This window comes from Nyctereutes procyonoides, unplaced genomic scaffold (genome assembly GCF_905146905.1).
Source record: "Nyctereutes procyonoides isolate TBG_1078 unplaced genomic scaffold, NYPRO_anot_genome, whole genome shotgun sequence".
NCBI lineage: Eukaryota > Metazoa > Chordata > Mammalia > Carnivora > Canidae > Nyctereutes > Nyctereutes procyonoides.
In genome coordinates, this window is record NW_026575051.1 from 11,658,418 (window position 1) to 11,685,995 (window position 27,578).

Genomic DNA, 27,578 nt, shown 5'->3' on the forward strand with positions numbered 1-27,578 from the left:
TCATGACCTCAGCCAAAACCAAGGTTCAGTCAACTCAGTTCTTCTAACAACCCAGTAAGACGGGTGCTGTCAATACCCACATTTTACAGAGAGGGAAAGAGAAGCTGTTGTGTCTTTGTTTTGGGGCTTCCTGTGCATTGCACTGATGGCATTAAGGCCTCACCAAGGGTTGTGTCGAGGACGGTCACCTTGATCTTTAGTCCCAGCACCTCTGAAAGGGCCTTCTCTCGCTGCAGGTGGCACTGTGCACCCAGGTAGCCCTGGGCATGGAGCACCTGTCCAACAATCGCTTTGTGCACAAGGACCTGGCCACTCGGAACTGCCTGGTCAGCGCCCAGAGACAGGTGAAGGTGTCGGCTCTGGGGCTCAGCAAAGACGTGTACAACAGGTAGAAGGGCACAAGTCGGGTATGGTGCCGGGCAGAGGCCACATGGGCTTTGGGAACGTGTGAGAAAGGGCTTAGTGTCTGCTTGGTCCAAAGCTGGAGGGCTTGGGCAGGGGACAGAGCCCTCCATCCCCCACCCCATCCTTTCTCCAGATGAGCAGCAGGCTTCCTAGCCAATGTACCACAGGTCCCTGATGCTTATACATTTTATTTTGGGGATAAAACATTATAAGCCTTTTTTTAAAATAACTAGTCAAACTTTATAACAATTTATCTGTAACTTAACTATTCATATAGTTCCCTCTGATGAATTCAGTAAATACCATCTTGAAGCCCAAAGACTTCGAGCTCAGCAGCCACAGCCAGAGATTGCTCTGGAGTGCCTGCACACACTGTACAGCCTCTTGGGGAATGCCCCTACAAATCACCCTGGCTCTGAGTCACCGCAGCTCATCTGGCTGTTGCTTTAGTCATAATTGGTGTATCGCTTGCTAGTAAAGCTCTTTAAGTTTTCTTTCCATTTAATGTGGTCTCGTTTTTCACGTTTTGTTTTAAACAGAAAATATATGTGATTGTTAGCTTTTAAAAATATGAACAGTTAGGCAAATTTAGATTCTTAATGGAATTTTTTACCATCAGACCCCATATGGTGGCCTCCAGATTTTCACCTACTGCACCCCTGTGCTCGGCATAAATGCTACTGATTTCTCTGGGTGCCTTGGGTTGGGTTCAGCCTGGGGCTGAGACTTGGACAAGGGATGAGGTTAGGATCCCAGGCTGTGTTCCTCATCTGGCCTCTGAGCCATGGAGGCCCCAGCCCAGTCCTGTGTGTCTTTCTCTCCTGCAGCGAATACTACCACTTCCGTCAGGCCTGGGTGCCACTGCGCTGGATGTCCCCCGAGGCAATCCTGGAGGGAGATTTCTCCACCAAGTCAGATGTTTGGGCCTTTGGTGTGCTGATGTGGGAAGTGTTCACCCACGGAGAGATGCCCCACAGTGGGCAGGCAGATGACGAAGTGCTGGCAGGTAGGCAGTTGGTGTTTCTAAGGGACAATTCCAGATGTGCTCCAGGTAGAGAATTTGCTCAGTGTCTTGGGGCTCACTTAGCCTGTCTCACCTCTCAGGGCTGGTGTTAGCAGGTGCACAGATGTGGCTACTCCAGTTGACATACTGATTAATACTTTTATACTGGTTGGTAAATAGTCCTTGACCCCAGTGCCCAGTCCAGCCACTCTGATGCCTGCCCGTTGACCCTACTTCAGTCCTCATGCATTGGCTCCCTCCCGTGAACCCTTCCCCCACCAGCCAGAGATTGCTGGGGCCAGGGCCAGGGGAGTCATCACCTTTGATTGCAAGGTACTTCCTTATGGTCCTTGAGTCAGTGCCCACCCACCACTGGCCAGCACCCCTGACCCCCAGTCGCCCTCACATGGCTGCTTATGGGAACTACGGGCTCCATGGGGTCGGACAGGTGGTTAAATGTTTCAACTAATGCTCCATCCACCATCTTCCCTGCAGACTTGCAGGCTGGGAAGGCTAGACTCCCACAGCCTGAGGGCTGCCCTTCCAAACTCTACCGGCTGATGCAACGCTGCTGGGCCCTCAGTCCCAAGGACCGGCCCTCCTTCAGTGAGATCGCTAACACCTTGGGAGACAACCCCGCAGACAACAAGCCGTGAGGAAGGAGCCCAGGCAGGCTGTGCCTCAGGATGGTGTGGGCAAGGGAGGACTTCTTGAGGGGTACCCACAGCATGATGAGCAAGATCCCTCTCCTCCTTGGCCCCAGGGACCCTGGGACCACAGGCACTATTAAGGTCTGGGCAGGGCCTGGGCTTTCCTCTTCTTCCTCATCCTCAGCCCTTTGGGGAGGCTGATTCAGACCCAGACTGAGTCACTAGAGCCTTGAGCTGGGCAGCATTCTCTGCCACCACTTCCCCCATCAGGGACAGTATGGGTACCTCAGGTAACCCCAGTTTCTGGCCTGGGTCTCCTCCCATTGACCAGGTCCAGTTCTACCACTCATCTGCCAACCTGGCCCAGGGAGGGCTCGGCTGGAGAAGAGCTGGGTCTGAGGGGAGCTCCTTAATATACTCAAGTTCCTGTAGAGTTCTAGTCTACCAGACCCACCTTGGGTCTGCACCAGGACTACAGAGAATGCGCCAGTGAGTCCTCACCCCATGGACATGTGCACACTGACCCAGCCCCATGTCTCCTCCCCACCCTTCTCTCCTTTCCTCATCCTAAGTGCCTGGCAGATGAAGGAGTTTTCAGGAGCTTTTGACACTATATAATCCGCCCTTTTTGTATGCACCATGGGCGGCTTTTGTATGTACTTGCAGCGTGGGGTGGGGGGGATGGGAGGGAGGGGTGGACCCTGGAAGAGGTGGGGAGGGTGGGCCACCCCTGCCTCACACCTGTATTGTTGTTGTTTGTTTGTTTTTTTGTTTTGTTTTGTTTTTGTTTTTTTGTTTTTTTAACACTCGCTGCTCTCAATAAAGAAGCCTTTTTTACAACCTGCTTCTAATGCTCATTCCCTGCCCTAGCCCGTGGATGGCCTCCCTTTATCCCTCATTTACCAGAAGCGTCCGTGTGCCATCATGAAGTCTGGTGGGGTTTGGACAGGAATAACGAGTAGACTCTGGTCTTTCTCTGTAGTTCATGGAACAATTGAGAATATGGGCTCAAAGGATGCAAGACACCACTTGTCTGTGTGACCCTGTGTTGCTCTTTGAATGCCAGCTACTTCTTTTTTGCTGGTGGGCTTAATCTTCATGCTCAGGTGGGGAGGGTAGAAGGAGGAAAGAGGGGGTATGTTAAAGATTGGAGAAGGCATTAATGACGGATCAGGTCTCTGAATCCCTTTAGGGCCCTAGGAGGGAGAGAGCATGGGTAGAACGGAGCAGAGAGGTGGTGCTTGATGCCTCATTGATGCCATTGTTGCGGGCACTCAACTGGTTTGATTCTTGCCCGTTTGTTAGTTAGAGCTGCTGTTATCAGTCATCAGCTGCCTTATTCCAGTAACTTCAGCCTGATGCCCCATCCAAAAGAAAGTAGTCCATAACTCATTCTTTTTGTTTTTAAGATTTTATTTATTTGACAAGGAGAGAGAACATGAGTGGGGGGAGGGGCAGAGGGATAGAGAGAAGCAGGCTCTCCACTGAGCAGGGAGCCCAACGGAGAGCTTGATCCCAGGATCCCAGGACCTGATCTGAGCCACCCAGGCACCACCCATAACTCATTCTTAACTCTGAAATTGCTTGGGTTCCTTCTGTTCCTCACTGTAGTTCTCAGGAATGGAAATAGCAGCTAATATTTATTGGAGACCTGCTTTATACCGATGACTTTGATAAGCACTCAACATGCATTATCTCATTTAATCTCTGCAACCACTCTGTAGCCAGATATTATTGTGCCCGTGTCTCAGATTAGGAAACTGAAGGTTGGACAACGATCCCTGGGTGGCTCAGCAGTTTAGCGCCTGCCTTCAGCCCAGGGCATGATCTTGGAGTCCTGGGATCAAGTCCCACATCGGGCTCCCTGCATGGAGCCTGCTTCTCCCTCTGCCTGTGTCTCTGCCTCTCTCTCTGTCTCTCATGAATAAATAAATAAAATCTTTATAAAAAAAAAGGAAACTGAAGGTTTAAGTGGTCTGGTAGTTTCGCCAAGGTTGCACAGCTAGTAAGTAAGCCACTCACTTGTTGCTATACAGTGTGTTCTATTCCTCAGATGTATTGGAGGAAAAAACCCCAAGAACAGTTTTTCTAGAACATTGTTTTTCAAAGTATGTGTTGCAGCCAGCATTTAAAAACGAATGAAACAAGGGCACCTGGGTGGCTCTGTTGGTTAAGCGTCAGCTTTTGGCTCAGGTCATGATCCCAGGATCCTGAGATCGAGCCCTTGTGTTGGGCTCTCTACTCCGCGGGGCGTATGCTTCTCTCTCTTCCACTGTGCTTGCTTTCTCTCTTTGTCAAGTAAATAAGTAAAATCTTTAAAAACATAAAAAATAAGGAATGAAACAATAGAAATTATCAGAGTACATTGTATACCTTAAGGGTAAAAATTCTTTTACAAAATTTTGTTTGTAAGATTTGATACATGTTTGTGTGTCTTGGCTTATGTCAGCAGTTGGGTTGGTGATGCTGTATAATAAGCCCCAAATCTCAGCTGCTTATAACAATTTATTTTTGTCACTCATGGATCTGCAGATTGGTGAGGTTCGGCTGATCTTGCCTGGACCTGGCTGAGTTGAGCTGGGCTTGGCTCCAGGCTGTAGGTCTGGTTTGGGTCTACTCTGCTAGCTCCAGAGCATTCTCTCCTGCAGTGGCAGTGGCATAAGGGGTCAAGCCAGTCACACGTGTGTGTGTGTGTGTGTGTGTGTATATATATATATATATATATATATATATATATAGATTATATATAATCATGAGTCTGTTAATGTTTTATCGGCCAAACAAATCACACGTTGCAACCCAACATCAACACCAATAGGAGGTACTGTAAAGTCATGTGACAAAAAATACCAGATGTTGGGGCACATGGGTGGTTCAGTCAGTTGAGCGTCTGCCTTCAGCTCGGGTCTTGATCCTGGGGTCCTAGAATGGAGCCTCGCATATGAGGAGCCTATTTCTCCCTCTCCCTCTGCCTGCCGCTCCCACTGTTTGTGCTTTCTCTCTCTCTGTCAAATAAATTTTAAAAATCTTTTTTAAAAAAAGATATTGGGGTGGCTCAGTGGTTTGGCACCTGCCTTTGGCCCAGAGCATGATCCTGGAGTCCCGGGATCGAGTCCCACATAGGGTTCCCTGCATGGAGCCTGCTTCTCTCTCTCTCTGCCTCTCTCTCTCTCTGTGTCTCTCATGAATAAATAAATAAAATCTTTAAAAATAAATAAAAATAAAAAAAAAGATATTGGATGTCTATTCCACCCACAGAGTGTCAAGAGTTGGGGACAGCAATCTAATTCACCATAAGTTGTGATGTAAAATGATTTCTTAACTGTGGGTTGTGTTTGGAAGTATTAGGAAGGTGCTACTCTAGAAGATCAATTGCTAATCCTCCTCTTGTTCCTGGTCTTTCTTAACCAATGGGCCATGGCTACACTGCTGGTCACATGTGCCTTTTCAGACTCTACTCTTTTGATGTTGGTGATGTTAAGCCATCTCCGCCTTCTCTGACCAGCTTTCTCCAGCTCTGGCTGAGGCTTCCTTCTGCCTGCCTGCCCCAGAGCTAGCTGTTCTGGATTCTGTTCTTGGCTTTGCTCTCTCCGTGTGCTCACTCTCTGGAATCTCATCTCACCTCGAGTGGCTTTAATCAATCCCTCGGTGTGGATAGTTCCCAGAGCATTAGCTTCAATTCTAGCTTCTGCCTCAAGCTGCAGACCACACTTCCCATTTCCTCCAGGGCATTTCTCACTGCCTGCTTCCCTGGGCCCTAACTGAAAACTCCCTCAAAATCCTGCTTCTCCAGCCAAATTCTCTTTTTCCATCAATGGTACCGATTTTGGGGTGATAGTCACCCTTACTCCATCCGTCATAAGCCCTCTTCCCTGTGTACCCCCTCCCCTATGCAGCCCATCACCAAGATCCATTTATTCTACCTCTATCCTGTTTCTATCTGCTTAATTTTCTTAAAAGACTTTGTTTATTCATGTCAGACAGAAAGAGAGAGAGGCAGAGACATAAGCAGAGGGAGAAGCAGGCTCCCTGGGGGAGCCTGATGCAGGACTTGATCCCAAGACCCTGGGATCATGACATAAGCCAAAGGCAGACACTTACCACTGAATGACCCAGGTGCCCTCTTTGCTTAATTTTAAGAGAAAAAAATTACAATGATCATGGAAGAAGTCAAATGGTATACACTTGTATAAAGCAAAAAACACACTCCTCTCTCTCCAACTCTACTCTCCAGTGGCAAGCACTACTAGCCTCTGGAGTGTGGCTTTCCAGACTTTTCCTGGGCACACTGACTCAAGACCTCTTTTCCTTTCTATTCTCTCTAATGCTCCCATCACAATTGAGATCTTTTTTTTCTTCTCCATGAAGCATCCTTGTGTAAAGGTTAATTCCAAATGCAAACACTTTTAGAGAGGTAGTTTTTGGTTTTCTCTTTCTTTCTTGCTCTCTCTCTCTCTCTCTCTCTCTTTTGTGTGTGTGTGTGTAATAGCAATTTTTAAAAGCAATTCTTAATTTTGTTCTGGTATTACTTGGGTGATAAAAATCAGGAGAAAGGGGATGCCTGGGTGGCTCAGGCATGCCTTCAGCTCAGGGCATGATCCTGGAGTCCCAGGATTGAGTCCCACGTCGGGCTTCCTGTATGGAGCCTGCTTTTCCCTCTGCCTATGTCTCTGCTTCTCCCTCTCCCTCTCTATGTCTCTCATGAATAAATAAATAAAATCTTTTAAAAAAATCAGGAGAAAGAGAGGTCAAGGTGGGACTGGTATGGTATCTGGGGCATCCGGCTATGATTCTGATTCTCCTCTGGAGGTCCTTCATGGTCTGGGGTGGACATGAGCTCCCATCTTCCATAGGGGCCACTGTGATACAGGCCTTATCAGAGAAGCACCAAACTCACATTCCAGAGAGGCCAGGCAGGGCACTTATCTGAGCTCAGTGAGCCATGTGGAGACTATAGAACCTGAGAGCAGAAGCCTCTGCTATGGCCACCACTCAGTTCAGCTCCACACTACAGTGCTTTTGTGGGTGCAAGATCTGGAGTTGCTAAAAACTGGAATTTGTTGAGAGAATCCAGATTTTTATGTAAATCTCCTGATTTCAAAAACACTACATGGTTCAAACAAAACACATCTGTGAGCCAGTTTTTTTTTTTTTTAAAGATTTTATTTGAGAGAAAGCGAGAGCAAACAAATAGGGAGAGGAACAGAGGGAGAAGCAGACTCTCTGCTGAGCAGGGACCCCTATGAGGGTCCCCATCCCAGGATCCTGGGATCAGATGCTTAACTGACTGAGCCACCCAGGTGCCCTGTGAGCCAGTTTTCAATCTTGGCTTTATTTATATCAACAATCTTGGCTTTGGAACATGCAGTAATTCAGTCTGGTGTAGGGCACTAAGGCTGGTGTGCAATGGTCCAGGGATTGGGTGAAATGGAAGCAGTCAGTCTATGTGACAAAGGGTGACTGAGAGCTGTGCTCATTCCACACACCATACCCAGTGCGTGCAGTAGTCAGTAGCTGTCCTCTGGGGTGCACTGCTAAGGGTTGTCAACCCTGCACATGTCTAAAACTAGTGGTCTCAAAAAAGTCTTTCAAAGGCAGGCAGGAATCAGCCCAGGGCTGTGGTTATGACTACTACTCAAGACAAATCACAGTCCCAAGCACCATTTGGAACCCATGTATGTATTTGACCTGTTCTTCCTCTTAAGCTAACACATTCCATATGTTAAACTACCTGTTATGTAAATTAGGAAAAGGAAAAAAAAATCTTTGGAACTATTGGGAAATGGGGAAGAGTAGGGCTCTTAACTCCCGTAGTTAGAGGTTGATGAGCATATATATACACACGTTAGTTCTCACAAATCACTTGAACATACCTTGTTTCACTGTTTCTCAAATTCCTTGGACTTTGGCTCACAGTAGGAAATGCAATCGACATTTTTATCTGGTACACACCCATGCTGAACTATATGAAATCGGCAATATGCTACCCTCTTGACCTATAAAATGGCCATTGTATGTAATTCAACCTAAAAATAATGCAAACAAAAGTTTTATGCAAAAATATTTGCCCTTGTATTTTGTAATCTCAATAATTTATTCTTTTATTATTATTTTTAAAGATTTTATTTATTTATTCTTGAGAGAGAGAGGCAGAGACACAGGCAGAGGGAGAAGCAGGCCCCATGCATGGAGCCTGACGTGGGACTCAATCCCGGGTCTCCAGGATCACGCCCTGGGCTGAAGGTGGCGCCAAACCGCTGAGCCACTGGGGCTGCCCCTATTTTATTTTTAAAAGATTTTACTTATTTATTCATGAGAGACACACAGAGAGAGAGGCAGAGACGCAGGCAGAGGGAGAAGCAGGCTCCATGCATGGAGCCTGACGTTGGACTCCATCCCGGGACTCCAGGATCAGGCCCTGAGCTGAAGGCAGGCGCTAAACCGCTGAGCCACCCGGGATACCCACACTAATTTATTATTTTAAATGCTCACTGCAGTACACTAAATTCATTTCATTACCACCACCACCAAAGGGTCATGACCAGGGATCCCTGGGTGGCGCAGCGGTTTCGCGCTTGCCTTTGGCCCAGGGCGCGATCCTGGAGATCCGGGATCGAATCCCACGTCGGGCTCCCGGTGCATGGAGCCTGCTTCTCCCTCTGCCTCTGTCTCTGCCTCTCTCTCTCTCTGTGACTATCATAAATAAATAAATTAAAAAAAAATTCTTAAAAAAAAAAAGGGTCATGACCAACTGCTTAATCTTCACAAAAAAACTTTGAAGGCAGGAATCATCATTCTCTCATCTCCTTAAAGACAGTCCAATGTTTATCCCAGGAGTTATTAACTCTAATAGCTTCTATTAACTATTCACTGACCATTTTATGCTTTAGTCTTTATCTCATTTAATCTGCATTAAGATCCCAACGTGGGGTGGGTACCAACGATGAGGAATATGATGGAATTTGGAGAGGTCCAATACTTGTTTCCAGGCACAGGGCTAGAGAAGAGGCTGATCTCAGATTTGAATTTCTGTAACAGCAAAGCCCAAGCTATGTTCAAGGCTTTGGAGCTGGGACCTCGACCCACACCCTGAACCTGGGCTTTGTCCCGCTCCTCTTCCAACTAAACTACCTCCTTCCCCACCCCCAATGGGCTATCCATAGAAGGGTGTGCGTGTGTGTGTGTGTGTGTGTGTGTGTGTGTGTGTGTGTGTGTGTGCGCGCGCGCGCTGGCTGACTGGCTTGCTTACTTGCTGAAACTTTCTGCCTGGCTCTACATTTTCCCAGGCTTTTGCACAGGCGGTGGGGTGTGTTTTATCCTTGGGACCACCTCCTCCCCCAGTCCAGCCCGCAGCTGGAAGTCTTCACTGATCTTCATCTCGTCTCCCTGCCCCCTTCGGGGACCGGGAGGCCGACTGTCTCCTTCGGTCTTTTCCAGATGTCCGTCTGCCAAAGATCCCTCCAGTATAGAGGATGATGAATGAGGACCGGGGAGCCAGCCTGGTGGGAAAGTGTCGTCGCCTAGAAAAGAGAGGGAAAGGGAAAGGAAGTCGGGGGGAGGGGAAGCGACGAGTCTGGACTCCGGGGACCCAAGCCTCCTTTGCTTAGCCAGTAAATTTGCCTCCCTCAGGAAGGCGTGGGGAAGTGCTCCAATCCCTGTGCTCCCTTGGAATTGGGGCTGTATTATATCATTTACTGCAACCCGCACAGTCCTCTCAGGTTTTACCCCAGTGTTTGCTTCCAGCCCTTCCAGTGCGGCGTTCCCAGGGCTGCTAGCGTTCCGCGGCAGGACTGCGCCTGGGTCCACTCCCAGGCTTCCTCTCCTCCGGTCCCTCCCAATTCTACCATTCTCTGGTCAGGGGGGCGGAGTCGGTAGCTCCTCTCCTGTTCCTTTAAGAGGCCTCGGCTCCTCCCCTTTCGGAGTCGCCGTCTGACGCGGGATGACAGCAGCGAGTTCGGTATGTCTATGCAAATAAGCGCTCCCTGTGGGCCAATGGGGAGCGGAGGTGCCGGAACCGCGGACCAATGCGGCGGGGGCGCAGGGGCTCACCATATAAGGAGCGGCCTCGCCATAAAAGGAAACATTGTATCTCTTTATATGGGGGGAAGGGTCGGGGGATCCCTCCGCCGCCAGCGCGTGGTCCCGGCCCCCTCCACCCGCCGTCTCGGCCGCGGCCAGCAGCCCCTGCCCCCCGGGGGACGCTGACGGCCGCCGGGCGCGCCGCCCTAGCAGACGGACAGGGGGCGCTCCGCGCGGCCTGGGGCAACCCGGGCCACAGGGGCAAGAAAGTGAGGGCCCAGGTCGGCCCGGGCGTGCAGGGGCCCGGGTTCGCAGCGGCGGCGGCGGCGGCGGCAGCGATAGCGGCTCTAGCAGCAGCGGGAGTGCCGGGTTGAGCCGGGAAGCCGATGGCGGCGGCGGCGGCGGCTCCGATTCCTCGCTGACTGCCCGTCCGCCCTCCTGCATTGAGCGCCATGTTACCGAGCCAAGCTGGGGCCGCGGCGGCGCTGGGCCGGGGCTCGGCCCTGGGGGGCAGCCTGAACCGGACCCCGACGGGGCGGCCGGGAGGTGGCGGCGGCGGCGGCGGCGGCGGCGGGACTCGCGGGGCTAACGGGGGCCGGGTTCCCGGGAACGGCGCGGGGCTCGGGCCGGGCCGCCTCGAGCGGGAGGCTGCAGCAGCAGCGACAACCACCCCGGCGCCCACCGCGGGGGCCCTCTACAGCGGCAGCGAGGGCGACTCGGAGTCGGGCGAGGAGGAGGAGCTGGGCGCGGAGCGGCGCGGCCTGAAGCGGAGCCTGAGCGAGATGGAGCTCGTCGGTGGGCCCGAGGCGGCGGCGGCGGCCACCGGAGGCTATGGGCCGGTGAGTGGCGCGGTGAGCGGGGCCAAGCCGGGTAAGAAGACTCGGGGCCGCGTGAAGATCAAGATGGAGTTCATCGACAACAAACTGCGGCGCTACACGACCTTCAGCAAGAGGAAGACGGGCATCATGAAGAAGGTACAGGGCCCGGAGGCTGGCCGGCCACGGGGGACCGGGAGGGTGGGGACACGCCGGGGGAGCCCGGGAGGAAGGCAGAGCCGAGGCGGAGGTGAGAGGCGGCGAGTCCGCAGGAGGTGTGTGGGAGGGGATGGCTGTTACCCCGGGAGGGCGAAAGGGGAGGGGCCGCCGGGGAAATGTGGGGAGAGGGGAGATGCCCGGAACGTCCAGAGAAGAGGGAAAGGCGCCGAGGTGGGAGTGACGGGCGCTAGAGAGGAAGAGGGCCCTTGCGGAGTGAAGGGGTGGAGAGTGGTGATGGGTGGTGGTGATGAGACGCGGGGGTCCCTAGACCCAGTGCTTTCTGGTGTTCGGGGGTGGGTGCCGGAAAAGCAGGGAGCCTACGGGAAGGTATGGAGGTGAAGAGGCTGGAGCTCTATAACAACAATGAGCCAGCTTGTGTAGGAGGAAGGTGGGCACCACAAAGTATTGCTGGCTGGAAGGAGAGGCAGGGCTGATGACCGAATGGGGCTCAGGAGCCCCAGGTAAGGGACCAGGGTGCAGGAGAACTGATGCTGCTCTGAGCAGCAGGCACTGAGTCCCACGATGGCCATGTGTCTTCCTTCACATCCACTGGAAACCGGTGCACTCTCTGCAGGACAGCCTTCAGGACCATCTGCCTTTGGGACAAGTGGGATTTCCAGCCCTAGGGAGTGTCTGTGCATGGAGTTTTGGGGAAGGCAGGGAGGTTTGCAGAGGTACCTGGGAATTCTTCCTCTTCTAGCCAGCTATCCAGTGAAGAGGGGAGAGAGGAAAGGGAGGGGGAGGGATGGAAGCAGATGAACTGGGAAACAAGAAGCTAGAACCCTGGGGACATTGGCTGGTGTTTATTTTTGTCCCATATAGAAACCAGAGCTGCTTCCAAGGTGGGTTGTGGAACTTTTCTGGGAGTAAGGATGCCATCTGTGGGGCCACCTTTGTAGGTCCTTTCCCTGGGTTCATGGCAGGGTAGTAGCTGCTAACCTAGCTCCCATCTCCCATCACTCCAGACACTGTTGCATCAGGACAAGGAAAGAAAAAAGCTGGTAGCACAGTATGATAGGGCATGAGGACAAAATGGCAACAGGTTAGGACCTGTGCAGTTTCTGGGAAGAAACATGAGGACAGTTTAGCACTAATGTGACCCCTTATCCCTAATGTCTTACGGGACTTCCAGTGATATAGCAACTTCATTCTGTCTGGTTCCTATGACAGTGAAGAGTGGGTGGGTGGGAGCCCTCTGTGAGACTCCTGGCACCAAGCTGTATTCAGGAGCAGCTACCTGGGCCCTTCCGTGTCCTCTGAGATTATACATTCTGTCACTAGGGGTCTGTGTTTGCTTGGGGTATCTGCAGGTCAGTGGCTGCTTCTCAAAGGAGTAGCATGGGTAGTTTTTATGCTCTCCAACTCTCTTTCAGATATCTTGATAGGACCCTCCCCCTGCCCCAGTCACTGGAGAGGAAGGTCTCTGGGTGGGGAGCAGAGGCTTGAGATCACTATGTATTTCCTCTCTTCCCTTACTTCCCAAGGAAGGTAGAAAAAGTTTGGCTGATCTACCCATCTCCTTCCCCCTACTCCCCAGGCCTATGAGCTGTCCACGCTGACAGGGACACAGGTGCTGTTGCTGGTGGCCAGTGAAACAGGCCATGTGTATACCTTTGCCACCCGCAAACTGCAGCCCATGATCACCAGTGAGACTGGCAAGGCACTGATTCAGACCTGCCTCAACTCGCCAGACTCTCCACCCCGCTCAGACCCCACCACAGACCAGAGAATGAGTGCCACGGGCTTTGAAGAGACAGACCTCACCTACCAGGTGTCGGAGTCCGACAGCAGTGGGGAGACCAAGGTGTGTTTGGGTCGCCTATCTGAGGGGAAGGAAGGGGAGGGGCTTCACCGGCAGAGAGGGGAGGGGGTACCTCTCTCTCCCTCACTCAGGTTAGGTGCCCACTAATGTGGAACGGAGCCGGGTTAGTGCCCCTCATCCTAGGGGACAGGTGTCCATCCTCGCCATCCTGACAGGAGGCCGGCCCCCTAGATAAGCGGGCGGCCTCCGTGCCCTTATAAGGCCGGCTCCGGCTCCAGGCCGGCCTCCCGCCTGCAGCCCGCCCGCCTGGCAGGGCCCTTGCATTCCTCCCGCCAGCTGTCTCCCTGCTGGGGGCGGGGGCGTAGCTTAGCCCTGCCCTCGCAGCAGGCTGGGTTGCCAGGGAGTAGGAAGGAAGCACTCGTGGGCTCCAGGGTCCTGGGAACCCAGCACTGTCGGGAGGCGGGCTGGTTGACTGGGCTGGAGACTACCTAACTAGCCAGCCGCCTACCTCTTCAGGATGTCCGGGCCTGGGCACGTTTAGGGAGTGTATTCGCGGCTGCTAGGGATGCCGGCCCTAGTTACGCCTTCCCCTTCCTTTTCCCGGTAAGGAGAGGGGGCGGGGCTTCCTCCGTTGCTTCTCTAGGGAGCTCCACCTTCCGGGTGCCCCTTCACTAGCTGGCCAATCGGAAGAAGCGGCACTGTTTGCCTTAGCAACGCCTTCACCAATCAGGGCCTTCGAGCTCGGCTGCCTAGCAAACATCCCGCGCTGACCCACCCCCAGGATTTGAACCCCCTCAGTTCTCTGGGCTTGGTTCTCAGCTGGTGGCTTCCTCCTTCCCCTTTTAAGAACAAAGGCTCACCGAGGGAAGAGTCAGTGCTCCAGGTTTTCCCCCTCTTTCCGGCATATCATCTGTAGTTGCAAATTCTTTAAGCAGGAGGGCTCGTTTATTCTCAGGGAATTTTGCTGGAGGAACGAACTCCTTTGGTAGTTTAAATCTTAAGAATTTGACATGAGTGCTTAATTGCCAAACACCCAAGATCTCTCCGAAACCCTAAGTTCCCTGAAAAACTCTCGTCCGTCCGTATCTCAGAAACCTAGCAAGTCAGAGCTAGAAGGATGTTTTTAAAGAGGACATAGTAGCCTAGTCCCCTTCATTTCCCCCCAAGGAAAACTGAGGCTCAGAAAGAGGAAGTGATTTCCCCAGGATCACATAGATGGTCAGTACCAGAGCTGGGAATAGACCCCTGTGTCCTGATTCCTCAGCCAATGTGATTTTCATAGTCCATTGGGACACAGAATTCAGGAAATTATGATGATGACATCATCATCATCATAAGAGCAGCAAATACATATTACTTTTTTTTAGGTGTCAGGCACTTTATTTATATTCACCTATTTATCTTCACAACACCTATGCGGTAAGTCTTCTTTTATGGACAGAAAATTGAAGCTCTGCAGCTCAGTAACTTGCCCAGGGTCAGACAGTAGGTAAATGGCAGAGCTGGGGTTTGAACCCAAGCACACTGGTTCCAGTCTGGGCTGTCAGTCACACAAAGCTGCAGGGGCAGAGTCTGGTAGAGGCTCACTGCTGCGTCTTTACTCTGGGTGTAGGACACACTGAAACAGGCGTTCACGGTCACCAACCTGCCGGGTACCACCTCCACCATCCAAACAGCACCCAGCACCTCTACCACCATGCAAGTCAGCAGCGGCCCCTCCTTCCCCATCACGAACTACCTGGCACCAGTGTCTGCTAGTGTCAGCCCCAGCGCTGTCAGCAGTGCCAACGGGACTGTGCTGAAGAGTACAGGCAGTGGCCCCGTCTCCTCTGGGGGCCTCATGCAGCTGCCTACCAGCTTTACCCTCATGCCTGGTGAGTCACAAGGGGCAGATTGAGCATGCCAAGAGTGGGTTTAGGGCTGGCACAAGGGGAACCTCTTTCCTTGCTCAGAAGGAAAGGGGCCAGCCAGAACCTGAGAGAAGCCACTTGGGTCCCACTGGGAGGCATGCCCTTCCCCACTGGGACCCCTACTGTCCTTGTCAATAAGTTTCAACCATACCCTCTGGCCTTTTCTAGCCAGCCTAACCCTGTGTCCCCCTGCCACGGGACAGTAGACATTCTACCACTTCCCTACCTTGATTGGAGGACAGGTCATGTTCTTGATGGTTCGGTGCCGGCTCCTATATCAACCAAGGAGGCAGAGGCAAGGCCTAGGGGTGGAAGGAGGTGGGAGGGGCCAGTGCAGAGTGCAGAAACCCAAGAAGACAAGATTCAGGACATGAAAGGCCTCTTTAGCCCCCAGGAAACTATGGGAGTTAGGGAGCAGCATGCCAGACCTTGGGCCTGGGGTGTTTGTGGGTGCCAGTGGTGGCTGGGTGGGACAGCATGAGTAAGTCTCTGTGTCTTATAGGAGGGGCAGTGGCCCAGCAGGTCCCAGTGCAGGCCATTCAGGTGCACCAGGCCCCACAGCAAGCGTCTCCCTCTCGCGACAGCAGCACAGACCTCACGCAGACCTCCTCCAGCGGGACAGGTATAGCTTGAAGCTCTCTTCTCCCTGCCCTTCGTCCTTCATGAGGCCTAGGAGCAGGTGCCCAGCAATACCCCTCCCATAACTAAGGTCAGAGAATTTCTTAATGTGGAGATGGAGGCTTTTGGCTTAACCTTTATCTTAATCTTTATGGGAAAGTCAAGTGAGGATGGCTGGGTTTGGGATCCTGCCCTGCAGTAGGGCTTTGGATTTCAGGAAGAAATTAGGGACCATCGGAGCCACCCTTCTTCTCATTCAGATAAAAAGCTGGAGGCCCAGAAAGGAGAAGTTACTTCCCAAGGACACATGTTTGCTTAATTACCAGGAAAGATTTATAGGGCAGTTGTCTCCTTGTGGGAGGGTATTCTAGGTTTTGAGTAGCTATAATTCTGCTCAGTGTCTCTAGTCATTTCAGAAATGATGAAACACTTTCAAAATTAAATTATTCTTAAGTTCTTGTTATTGACAACCTTGTTACACAAGATGTGGTCTATGGACAGAGAAGTAGCATCACCTGGGAGCTTGATAGAAACGTAGACTCATAAGCTTTACCCCCAAACCTACTGAATCAGAATCTGCATTTTAATAAGATCCCAGGTGATCTTATGCATATTAACCTTTGATGTTGAAAAGATGAATTTGTTAGCCACACGTTTACGAAGAGGGAGAAAAAGGAAAAAAGGAAGAGAGAGCGGTGAGAAATAAAAAAGGGGATGATGGAACCTCCTCAAAGGGGAGTATCTGAGTTTCCTTGGAGTGGGTCAGTCATTGCAATTCTTGTTTCTCCCAGGACCTTATGGTCTTGGAACGAAGAATTGGAGAGATAGACAGTTGAATAGTACAGTGTGATAGGATACAATTAAAGGTTGGTGCTCAAACAGAAGGTTGGTATTCAAACAAAAATAAGTCTTTTCTTAGCTGATGACAGGGATCAGAGGAACAAGTCTTATCAAGCTTCTGACCTGGGCAATTGCAGGAGGACTCCGGAGCCCTGGAGCTCCTGGAGGTGGGATGGGGGAGATCAGTAGGGACCGGTGTCAACCTCCCTAATGTGTGTCTGTGTTTGCCAGTGACATTGCCTGCCACCATCATGACGTCATCTGTGCCCACAACTGTGGGTGGCCACATGATGTACCCTAGTCCCCATGCGGTGATGTATGCACCCACCTCGGGCTTGGCTGACGGCAGCCTCACCGTGCTCAATGCCTTCCCCCAGGCGCCGTCCACCATGCAGGTGTCCCACAGCCAGGTCCAGGAGCAAGGTGAGTGGTGGGCTGGGGCTAAGGGGGACCATGTCCTCCTCCCTCACATACCCACATATCCAAATGGCCCCCCACATACACACCTAGATATACACACTCATATACCCATACCCAAACAAGGATGCCCACACATATAACTACACACACACACACACACACACGGACGCTTGCACACACATTCCCACACCCATTGCTGTCCACTAGGATACTCATGCATTCCATTCCAACTAGTATCTGGAAGTTTCTCTTGAGCAAGCAGTTTGAGTATCTCCTGTGGTTTCCCAATGCAGGTGGTGTTCCCCAGGTGTTCCTGACAGCGCCATCTGGGACAGTGCAGATCCCTGTTTCTGCAGTTCAGCTTCACCAGGTAGGTGTGGGGGCACCCTTCACCTCACCTCAGCCAACCCAGCCATTTCCTTCTCTTCACTTTGGGGATTTCATTTACCCATTGGTCTAAGCCAAGATTCCCTAAGCCAGGAGGCCCATCTGTTTTCCCAGTCAGGCTCATGGTGGACAGGCAGGCCAGCAGGGGGAAGCTTGAGCTGGCTGGTCAGTTCCTGCCCTCCTTTTCCTTACACACCCCCTTCCCTCCAGATGGCTGTGATAGGGCAGCAGGCTGGGAGCAGCAGCAACCTCACCGAGTTACAGGTGGTGAACCTGGACGCCGCCCACAGCACCAAGAGTGACTGATCCGCCCTGCCACCCTGGACAGATGGCCCAAGGGATGGCACCACTTATTTATTGTTGCCTTTTCACGTTTTCTTTACACACACGTTGACGGGCCGCAGGAGGGAGGCAGGGAGGAGGAGTGGGCAGCCACAGGACTGAGCCCTCTCACTCCAGCCAAAGAAATGGGCCAGCCTGCCCTCCACCCCATCCTCCCTCCCCCTCCCCTCCTTCTGGCTCCACCTCCCATTTTCTGTTGATGGTGGGGCTGTCCTCCCTCCTCAGACTCCCCTAGCCAGCTTGGCTCCATGTTTGCCATGAGTATTAGCTTATCCAATGGGACCGTGCCCCACCTTCCCACACACAGGCCTCTGTGGGACTAGGCACCGTGTTCCCCCGAGGAAGCAGTGGGGGTCCTCTCCCAGCCTCCTTGCTGACCCGCTGTCAGCACCGTGTCTGTCACAGGCTGGGTGACAAGAGCCCTATCCGTGCCCCTCAGGGAGCCACCTGGGGAGATGGGGCTTCTTCCCTCACACCGATGCCCTATTGTCCCTGTAGCTCCTGAGAGCTGGGCCTGTGCACAGAGCAGGTTCCTGGGGCCATCTGCCCTGCCCTGCCCTGCCGGTCCCCTTGGGACTCCAGGAACTCCTGGGTCAGAGGGAACTGCCAGTGTTCCCTCTCACCCTGTCTTCCCCCCCTCCCCCCAGCTGCTTTACTTAAAAGTTGATTTTGAACTTTTTATTTGAGGAGACGAAGTGAAAACAAATCTATAAATATATATTTTTAAAATATTTAAACTTTTTTTTATGGCGTGTTTCTCGTCCCCCTCCCTGCCCAAGCTCCCCTTCCCTGGGGAGCCCTGGGGCTCCCCGGAACTGACTGGGCCTCTGGGGACAGAACCACCCCATGAGCTCGGGGCCCTGCCAGTGTGTAAGGGAGATTCTGGGACTGCCCGGTCCTGGGTTGTTGCCAGGAGAAAACCGGGGGAGGGGCCCTCAGGCCATGCCCCAACGGGGTGGGCAGGGTGACCTGCAGCCCTGGGTCTCTTTTTGCCCTCTAGGGCTGTCACAAGGGAGAGGGAAGAGGGAGACCAAATGTGGGGGTGGGGGTGGGAGGGTGTCAGGTAGAGGCAACTGACTTCATTTGTGCCACACGCATGGGCATTGCAGCCTTGTGCTCCCCCAGGCCTGCAGCCGCCTGGGGCCCAAGTTGCAGTGAGCAGGGTGGGGTCTGGGAGGGGTTGAGAGGCAGGAATGGGGGTCAGAAGAAACGGGAGCAGCTCTTGGGCTGAATATAAAGATAGGGGAGCCAGAAATGGGCAGCTCTCCCAGGGAGTGAGCAGCTACTGTAACTTTTTTAAATTAAGACAAAAAGCCTTGAAGAAAATGACTTTATTTTTCTAAGTGTAACCTCAGTATTTATGTAATTTGTACAGGGGCCGTGCCCTACCCCACTCTGCCCCCTTTGGGGTAGACCTTGAGGATGGGCCAGCATAGGGGGAGGGTCTTTTACCCCGTGTCAGAGCCTACCTTCACCCCCTTTATCCAGAAAGGGAGCTTTTTCAGAACAGGGCAGCAGTTGGGGTAGAGTTTTATTAACCCCTGTGACTGCCTTCAGGAGGAACAATCCTGCTTCTGTGATTAGGTGAAGGGGTGGGGGAAGTTTGTGCGCACAGCCTAGTTATCAAGGGGATGATTTGCCGATGTGTCTGAGAACCCCCATAACCTCTAACCCCCATTGCTGTCTTGCCCCGATTTGGGGTGCCGAGATCGAAGTCACCGTTCTGGGCTTTCTCCTGGAGATAGCTGGGGGTTATGGGTGGCTTACAAGGCTGGGGCATGGCAAATCAGGGGCCAGAGAGTGGGGAGCTTGGGACTCAGGTCTGTAACTGCCCAGCCCCCTTTCTCTGCTCTTGTTTCACTCCACCATCACTCACTCACTCTCCACTCCCCCACCCAGGGGAGGAGACTGATGAATTCCTCCTCTCTTTCCCACAAAAGACAGACCCAGTGAGTGAATCAGGCAAAGTGCTTATAATGTGTGTTGTGTGAGCGTGGCCTTGGGAGAACATGTGTGCGTCAGGGATGAGGTGGCATTTATATGTGCAGCAACCCTTGGTATTTCCCTTTCTTGGTGGCTCTGGAGTGTGTGTGTGCGTGTGTGTGCGCGCGTGCGTGTGCCTGAGTGTGTGTGTGTGAATGGAGTATGTCAGTGGTTTCTACTTCCCCTGGGATGCTGACCCAGGAATAGTGGACATGGTCACAGTCCTATGTACAGAGCTTTCTTTTGTATTAAAAAAATACTCTTTCAATAAATGTATCATTTTTGTGCACAGACTGTGGAGTCTTTGCCTCCGTTTTTCCGCAGAGAGGGAGGGAGGGAGGGAAGTATGAACGCGAATCAAACTCCAGACGCTGCTCTGAGAAGCAAACCTGGCCGCCTGATGAGAACAATGGCAAGGCCAAGGGGCACTTTGGGCTGTGGAACTCTGCAACTTAATTGAAGGAACATTTCTGGGAGCTGGGGCCTTTGTCTTTGCGCAGGACTTTGTTAGCTTTTTAGGCCAACACAGAGAGGAGCAATTTTAATTAATGGGAAAAGTGATTCCACCAATCCAAAGCACTGCTGTAGGGTTTGGGAAACTCATGGCCACGTGACCCAGGGGGAACTCAGGACAGCTTCGGGGTTGGAAGTGTAGGTTTCAGGGGGACCGGGCAGGCCGACCCAGGAAACGCGAGCGGGCCTTCAAGGTGGTGGAGGGAAAGGGCTGCGTACTTCTGCGGCAAGGAGCAACGTGACCGTGAGCGCGGGCTCCGCCTGCCGCGCGCCCCGCGCGCAGCGCCGCGGCCACTGCGCATGCTCCGCCCGCGCGCCCTTCCGCCTCGCTCGGCTGTGGGCCGCGGGGGCCCCCGTAGGAGCCGGGCCGCGCCCGCCCGTGCCGTGTGACCCGGAAGGGAGCTGCTGAGGAGGCGGGGCCAGGACGGCGGGACCGGCCGCTGGCTCCCAGCGAGGGAGCCGGACAGTGGGAGGTGAGAGGAGAGTCCTGCGGCCACCCGCTCCCTGCCGCGTCCCCTACCCGCTCCCTGACCCGCTCTCCGTGGGGCTGACGACGGGAGCCACGTCTTGCCCTCCGAGATTCGCCCGGTCCTGCCAGCCTCCTCGGACCGCGCCCCCCCATCCTCACCCCGCCCCCCGAAGCCGTTCCGCTGCCCTGGAGGCCTCCTCCGGCACCCCTCCTCCGCCAGACCCCTGACGGTCTGCAAGCTTGGGCCTGACCTTGCTACCTCCGTCCACCTGCTGTCTCATCCCCGGGTCCCGACCTCACCTCCACACCTCAATTTACTGCTCTGGTTCTAGGCCCTTAATAGTTTCCCCCTCCCCCCCACCCCATTTCGGCCTTTTCGTTGTTTTACCTCACCCTGCTCATCGGTTGCCCATCGCCGCATCACTGATTACCTTCCAGCCTCTCCCCTCCCCATACTACCCGGACCCCGGTCCCCATCGAGGTCCACATCCCACGTTTCCTGTCCTCTTCAACCCTTTCGTCTGTCATCTCTCATCTGCCCCCCATTCCTATTCTCACCACTCCCCGTTGTCCCCATACTGCTTCATATCCTGCGTACCTTTTCCTGATCACCAGCATAGCCGTCTTCCTACTCTCATTTATCATCTCCTGGCTTAATAACTCAGTTTATCTGAGGACTGCTCCTCCTTCTCCAGCTAGGAATAACATTAGATTGTGTTTACTGAGCTCTCACTATGTACTGGTGGCTGTTCTAGGCAGTTTACATACATGGTCTTATTCAATTTTTACGACTTCATGAGGTGATTTTGAGTACTGTCACCATGTTGCAGAGGAGGGAGCTTAGGTTCAGGGATGAAGTAACTTGTACAGAAATACCCAGAGTAAGTGAAAGAGCCAGAATTCAGGGTCACACCTCAGTCTTATCTGTGCTATATTTCTTCTCTCACATTTTCACCATCTCCTGACCTCGTTTCCTACCCTTCAGTTCCATGATTACCACCTCCATATGTATCCCTCTGACTTAGACCCTCACTGTGCATACAACTTACATGCCAGGCGGCACTTGGTCACTTTTCCTAGAATCTCACCTGGCCCCCTCAGCGCCTCTCCTGCTCACCCTGCTCACAATACCCTGATACGCTTTCCCCATCCAGCCATCCGGATGTGGAGGCCCACCGCCCAACCTCCTTTCGTCTCTATTCTATCTGTCATGGCCCACTCCTTTATATTCACATTCCAGCTTTACACTCTCATTTTTACGCCCTGTTCTGCCTTCCCTCCACCCTGACTTTCCCCATTTGTTCTGGCCCCGCTGTCTCCCATGCTGCCGTCCAGCCTGCTCATCCATCCCTGTTATCCTTCTAAGTCTTGATCTGTATCCCTCAGTCTTGCTCTTCTGCCCAGACTGTCCTGCTTAGCTGTCACCTCTTTTGAGACCTTTTTGTTCTTACCCTCTTTCGTCACCTCTTCCATTTCTTAAAGCCCTTCATTTCATCCTCTTGCCATTTCCGCTGCATTCTCCTTCCTTACAAATCCCAAAGTATGTTCAGGTTATATATTCTGTCCCGTTCTTGGCTTTTTCTATTTGGTCCGTAAATTCCACTGTGCAGCCTACCAGTCACCCTGCACCGGATCTGTGTCTCAAGGTTCCATCCCCTCCATGTAGTCTTTTTCTTAGCCCTCATTGCCTTTACCTTTCTCCTTGTGTGTCCCAGGTCAGGATGGTTGGGGAACGGCGTGCCGGGGACCTCATGGTGCCCTTGGGGCCCCGGCTGCAGGCATATCCTGAAGAGCTTATTCGACAGCGCCCTGGGCATGATGGGCATCCTGAATACCTGATCCGATGGAGTGTTCTGAAGTGTGGGGAAGTGGGGAGAGTGGGTGTGGGAGAGGGCAAGACAGAGCACATCCTCATGTGGCTGTCAGCCCCCGAAGTCTACGCCAACTGCCCCATGCTGTTAGGTGAGCGGGCACTATCTAAGGGACCTCAGCACGAACCATCTGGGGGTTCAGGAAGCTTCCCCCGAGATCCAGGAGGTCTGGATGACACAGCAATGGGAGAGATGGAGGCTGATGTGCGGGCGCTGGTGCGCAGGGCTGCCAGGCAGCTGGCAGAAGGTGGGACCTCCAGCCTCACAGCTGCTGTACTCCACACCATCCATGTGCTCAGCGCCTATGCCAGCATCGGGCCCCTCACTGGGGTCTTCAGGGAGACAGGAGCTCTGGACCTGCTCATGCACATGTTATGCAACCCTGAGCCTCAGATCCGTCGGAGTGCGGGCAAGATGCTACAGGCTCTGGCAGCCCACGATGCTGGTAAGAGACAGCCAGGGGAAGAAGGAAAACACTGGAGAGAAGGGGGCCATAAAGAGTAAGGACAAAAAGAGGAGGGATTTCCCAGCTCGGAAAGAACACCTAGTATTTGGTGGATACCAATTCAGTGCAAGAAAAAAAAGAGTATAGAATAATAAACTGTTACAGGTATGTGAATAGAATGAAATAATAGCACTCAGTTTATCTGTCCATTCTCAGTACAGTGGCAGAGAAGAGAATAGGTTTATATTTTTAAATGGTGGGTTAAGATTTATTCGTTGATTGTGAAATCAGTTTGGTGGGTTACAACCAACATTTTTTTAAATGTAAAATAACTAGCAGGTAACACTTGGTAGGGTAAGTTTTGTAGCATTCAACATATGTTTCAGTTGTATGTGTGTATGTTTGTATCGGGTTACCATGTAAAATGTATACCTTCTTGTGAGTCTCAGTCACAAAGAAGTTTGAAAGCCTCTAGGGTAGGAGATAGATGGTCTAGAATAGGCAGGGTAAAGTATTGAGATTGAGGAGAAGATACAGATTGGGTGTGGATTACAGGGAGTCGGGCTCACGTCCTTCTGTCACTGAGCCAGCAAGATGGCATCGAGCAGCACATGGATTTTGACAGCCGCTATACTTTGCTGGAGCTGTTTGCAGAGACCACATCCTCTGAGGAACACTGCATGGCCTTTGAGGGCATTCATCTGCCGCAGGTACTCTGGCAGCTGTGGGGGAAATGCCATATACAAGGCTGAGGACATCACTACTGAAAATGTGGTTCAGGATTGTGCATCAACACCAGAGCCACTTGGGGAGCTTGTTAAAATGAAGGTTCATGCCTGCTTCCCCACTTAGAATTTCTGAGATTAGAACCCAGGAATCTTTCTTTTAAGACACTCCTTGTGTGTTATATAAGTCACAGTTTGAGACCTACTCAAAGTGTGGGGATAGGTGTTTGTTTTTCTGTAGAGGATGATATTATGGGGAAAGAAGAGAGGATGAAACTAGCAGAAGATAAACCTACACCACAGACTATGTCTTACAGATCCCAGGAAAGCTGCTCTTTTCCCTGGTGAAACGCTACCTATGTGTCACTTCCCTGCTGGATCAGCTGAATAACAGTCCAGAGCCAGGGGCTGGAGACCGAGGCTCCCTGTCCCCGAGGGAGTTTGGCTGGGAGAAAAGCCGGGGGCAGCGAGAGCTGGAGTTCAGTATGGCTGTGGGCAACCTCATCTCAGAGCTGGTGCGGAGCATGGGCTGGGCCCGGAACCTCGGCGAACAAGGCACGTCGCCACCGCGGCCAACCCGGTCCATCTTTCAGCCCTGCATTTCAGGCCCTAGCCTTTTGCTCCCCACTATGGTTGCCACCCCCAGAAGGCAAGAGCGGGCCTTCCGTCAACGCTCTGAATTCTCCAGTCGCTGTGGCTACGGTGAGTACGTGCGAGAGACGCTGCAGGCTGGGATGCGAGTGCGCATGCTGGATGACTACGAGGAGGTCAGCGCTGGGGATGAGGGCGAGTTCCGTCAGAGCAACAACGGCGTGCCCCCCGTGCAGGTGAGCCAGGGCACGTGTGAGATGCTGTCGGGGCTCTAGCTGGGGGAGCATAACTGGGGCTTCCATGCCAGGGGCTCTGGTAGGCCACCCATGGAAAAAAAGACCCATGGGGATTGGAATGGTGAAAGGGGGTCAACAGCTGAGAAGGGCTTGGGAAAATTGGGAAGGCTGAGAAAATTGGATGGGCTGTGAGGCCAAGCAGAGACTCACGTCCAGGAAGCAGAGCTGATACATGGAGACACTCTTTGCACCCCCACCCATGGAGTTGGCTAGGAGGAAGTGTCAGAGCAGAGACCATCAGGGTTAGGAGGAGATGAGTGGCAAGGCCAACCCCATAGGGAAAGGTAGCCTTTTGCTATACAGAGGCTTTCCCCAACTTAGCCGGGTGTGCATCTGAGGGCTATGGGGCCCAGCTCCAGGCCCAGCCTTGTCCTCTCAAGCCTCACCACCCAGGGCTCAGAACCCTATTCTCATTTTCTTCCTCCCTCCACACCAGGTCTTCTGGCAGTCAACGGGCCGCACCTACTGGGTACACTGGCACATGCTGGAGATCCTGGGCCCAGAGGAAGCTGCTGAGGATGCGGCTTCAGTGGCTGTGGAGAAGGGGGCAGGGGCTCCTCTGCTGGACACAGGTGAGCCTTGAAGGGAACATGGACACAGCATGTCTCTGAACAGAGGAGTAGGCCTGGGGCAAAGCCACTCCTGATCAAGAGCTGCCCTAGAGATTCAGAAATGCACTCTGTTCCTGTGAAATGATAACACCGCTGTTCCTGTGTCCTCAGCCCTTCCCTCCTGGGACTGGAAACCTGTGGATGGGCTCTACTCTTTGCCGTACCTCCAGCCCGAACCTCAGAAGAATGAACAGTTGGGATACCTGACCCAGGCTGAGTGGTGGGAGCTGCTCTTTTTCATCAAGAAGCTGGACATATGTGAGCAGCAGCCAATTTTCCAGAATCTTCGAGAGAACCTAGATGAGGTATCATAGGCCTGAGATATTTGGGTTTATAGTGGGTTTGGAGGCAGGATTCTCTAAAGGAGTTCAAGATAAGATGGTGCTTAGGGGGAGGCTGGAGCTAGAAGTTAGAGAGTATCTCCTGCTCGGAAAGGAGATAAATGATGTGAGGTCTGGTATGTAGAAATTTGCAAGGCATGGCAGGAGGCAGCAACCCTCCCTATTTTTGTCCCCAGGACCTTTAAGTCTACTTGTCCCTGAAATGCATACCCTTTTCTGTTGACAGACCCTGGGTGACAAGGCCCTGGGTGATCTCTCCGTGCCCATAGAGATGGCTGAGGGTCTGCTGCAGGTGCTCAGCAATCGGTTTGAGGGTAGCACCCTCAGTGACCTGCTCAACTCCCAAATCTACACCAAGTATGGGCTGCTGCCTGATGAACTAAGCATCTCATCTTCTTCACGAAGTCACTCCTGTACTCCAGATCCAGAGGAGCAGTCTAAGTCAGAGGCCAACTTCTCAGAAGAAGAGACTGAGTCCCCCAAAGCAAAAGCTGAGCCCCTGAAGGCAGATGCAGAACCTGCCAAGGGAAAAATTGAGCCCCCCATGGCACAGAGTGATTCACAGCTATTTAACCAGCTTCTGGTGACTGAGGGAATGGCTCTGCCCCCTGAGATGAAGGAGGCGGCCAGTGGTGAGTCACGTGCTGGGAGGAGAGGGCAAAGAAGTTGGAACAAGTCCTGGGCAGTCCCCACAGAAGTAGTTAGGGTAGAGCAGAGCTGTGGACTAAGGTTGCTGTTGCATGGGAAAATACTCTGGAAGCATGCATTCATCTTCCTTCTTTTAACCTTGGGTGTATCCAACCAATCACTGCTCCCTTCAGTATCCCAGGAAAAGGAGGGTCTGTTTTCCAGAATATCTTCATCTTCAGTGTTTGGCTATTAGATCCCTCACACAGAATTAGAAAAGCTCGGAATGCAAACTACAGTAATGAATAATGTATTAAAATATCAGTTGGATAACTGGGCTTGACCTTTAAAGACTTCCGACTTGGAGGAGCCTCAATTTTTCCTAAGCCATTACCTTTCCCTCACCAATTTCAGAAATGGCTAGAGGCTTGCGGGGCCCTGGTCCACGCAGCTCCCTGGATCAGCATGTGGCAGCAGTTGTGGCCACCGTGCAGATATCCAGCTTGGACACAAATGTGCAGCTTTTGGGGCTCTATGCCCTCTCTCAGGCTGTGGAAGAAGTCACTGAGCGGGACCACCCTCTGGTCCGTCCTGACAGATCCCTGAGGTTAGTTAGCATGGTGGGAAGGGAAAGGGTTTTGGGCTTAAGCTGCCATTGGGGGAGGATGGTGGGAGGGAGGGAAGGAACTCTAGCAGGAAGTTGAAAGGCTGGGGGTGAAAGAAGGGTCAACCTGAGGAGCAGCCAAGCAGGATGCAGTATTATAATGGACTATTCTAATATACTCGGAGGACTTACTCTGTGCCAGGCTCTGTGCTTCAGGTTCTACACACATTCTTCTCTCTGTCTTCCTTCCTGAGGAAGAGTTGATGCTTTGCTTATGCCATTGTTTGGGTGAGGAAACTGAACTTTAGAAAATTTAACTCATGGAGTTTGACAGCAGAGCCAGGATTCAAACCGAGCTCCTTTTGGCTCTACAGCTTGAGTTCTGACCCTACTCCTTGAGTTCTATTTTCTTTTTCCTTTCTTCATTTGTTCCTTCCTTCCCTTCCTTCCCTTCCTTCCTTCCTTTTTAAAGTTTTATTTATTTAAATATCTCTACACCGAACGTGGGGCTTGAACTCACGACCCCAAGATCAAGAGTCACATGCTTTTCCAACTGAGCCAGCTGGCACCTCTGAATTATTTTATTTTTTCTCCCTTCCTATTTTCTATTTTCAAAGATTTTTAAAACTGCTTCTTAATTTTACAAATAATACACAAATGCACTCCATTTTAAAAGATCTGAAGAATGTAAAAGGACATAGTACAGAATCCTTTTTTTGCCTCTGTTGCTAGTCTGCTGTGGATTTTTCAGACCTTCCGTAGATGTACATTTGTTAGTGTGTTTGGAAATGGAATATCTTCTGAGTTTGTGTTTACATCTGTGTAATCACGCTACATGTTTCTACAACTTTCCCCCCACACTTGGTATGTCTGAGAGGGCTCTCCACGCCCATCCACGTAGAGCTGCCTCATTACTTTCACCACTGTGTAGGACTCTGCAATAGGATTATCTCCAAGTTCAAGTACAGTGTTCTATTGGATCTGTTTTCCTCACGTCTGCCAACACTGGATATTACCATTTTTTTAAAAAATCTATCAGATTGGCAGAATTTTAAATGATTGATATCTTTGTTTTAATTTCTTTTCTAGTGAAGTTAAGCATATTTGCATGC

General features: G+C 52.1%; 3 protein-coding genes across 5 annotated transcripts in view; all 3 read left to right on the forward strand.

Annotated features, from left to right (window-relative positions):
* PTK7 (protein tyrosine kinase 7 (inactive)) overlaps nt 1-2,754 on the forward strand; it is a 64,153-nt gene extending 61,399 nt beyond the window's left edge. Inside the window, exons 18-20 of the mRNA XM_055329789.1 lie at nt 237-388; nt 1,233-1,411; nt 1,904-2,754. Of these exons, the coding sequence (XP_055185764.1) occupies nt 237-388; nt 1,233-1,411; nt 1,904-2,064 (492 nt within the window). The 3' untranslated portion in view covers nt 2,065-2,754. The remainder of the gene's footprint in view (nt 1-236; nt 389-1,232; nt 1,412-1,903) is intronic.
* Nucleotides 2,755-10,529: 7,775 nt separating this feature from the next.
* Nucleotides 10,530-19,666, forward strand: SRF (serum response factor). Its single transcript, XM_055330612.1, has 7 exons — nt 10,530-11,051; nt 12,649-12,915; nt 14,486-14,747; nt 15,286-15,405; nt 16,473-16,664; nt 16,955-17,031; nt 17,259-19,666. Exons 1-7 carry the CDS (start codon nt 10,530-10,532, stop codon nt 17,352-17,354), a joined length of 1,536 nt encoding a protein of 511 aa, XP_055186587.1. The 3' UTR covers nt 17,355-19,666.
* A 631-nt stretch (nt 19,667-20,297) lies between these two features.
* The window catches only part of CUL9 (cullin 9), a 39,667-nt gene continuing 32,386 nt past the window's right edge, over nt 20,298-27,578 (forward strand). The window contains exons 1-8 of one of the 3 annotated variants that reach the window (XM_055329806.1): nt 20,298-20,359; nt 22,071-22,671; nt 23,227-23,381; nt 23,714-24,223; nt 24,720-24,855; nt 25,006-25,199; nt 25,462-25,867; nt 26,277-26,469. In XM_055329806.1, the coding sequence (XP_055185781.1) occupies nt 22,077-22,671; nt 23,227-23,381; nt 23,714-24,223; nt 24,720-24,855; nt 25,006-25,199; nt 25,462-25,867; nt 26,277-26,469 (2,189 nt within the window). In that variant the 5' untranslated portion in view covers nt 20,298-20,359; nt 22,071-22,076. Of the gene's footprint in view, nt 20,360-20,543; nt 22,672-23,226; nt 23,382-23,713; nt 24,224-24,719; nt 24,856-25,005; nt 25,200-25,461; nt 25,868-26,276; nt 26,470-27,578 lie in introns of those variants that run through there. The other 2 variants (XM_055329808.1, XM_055329807.1) reach the window with 2 other exon arrangements.

Bases quoted from the DNA above. Each gene is read 5' to 3' on its own strand.
- SRF (XM_055330612.1), top strand. From the start codon at position 10,530: ATGTTACCGAGCCAAGCTGGGGCCGCGGCGGCGCTGGGCCGGGGCTCG. The intron at 15,406-16,472 runs GTATAGCTTGAA...TGTGTTTGCCAG, and splicing joins GACCTCCTCCAGCGGGACAG to TGACATTGCCTGCCACCATC. The intron at 16,665-16,954 runs GTGAGTGGTGGG...TTCCCAATGCAG, and splicing joins CAGCCAGGTCCAGGAGCAAG to GTGGTGTTCCCCAGGTGTTC.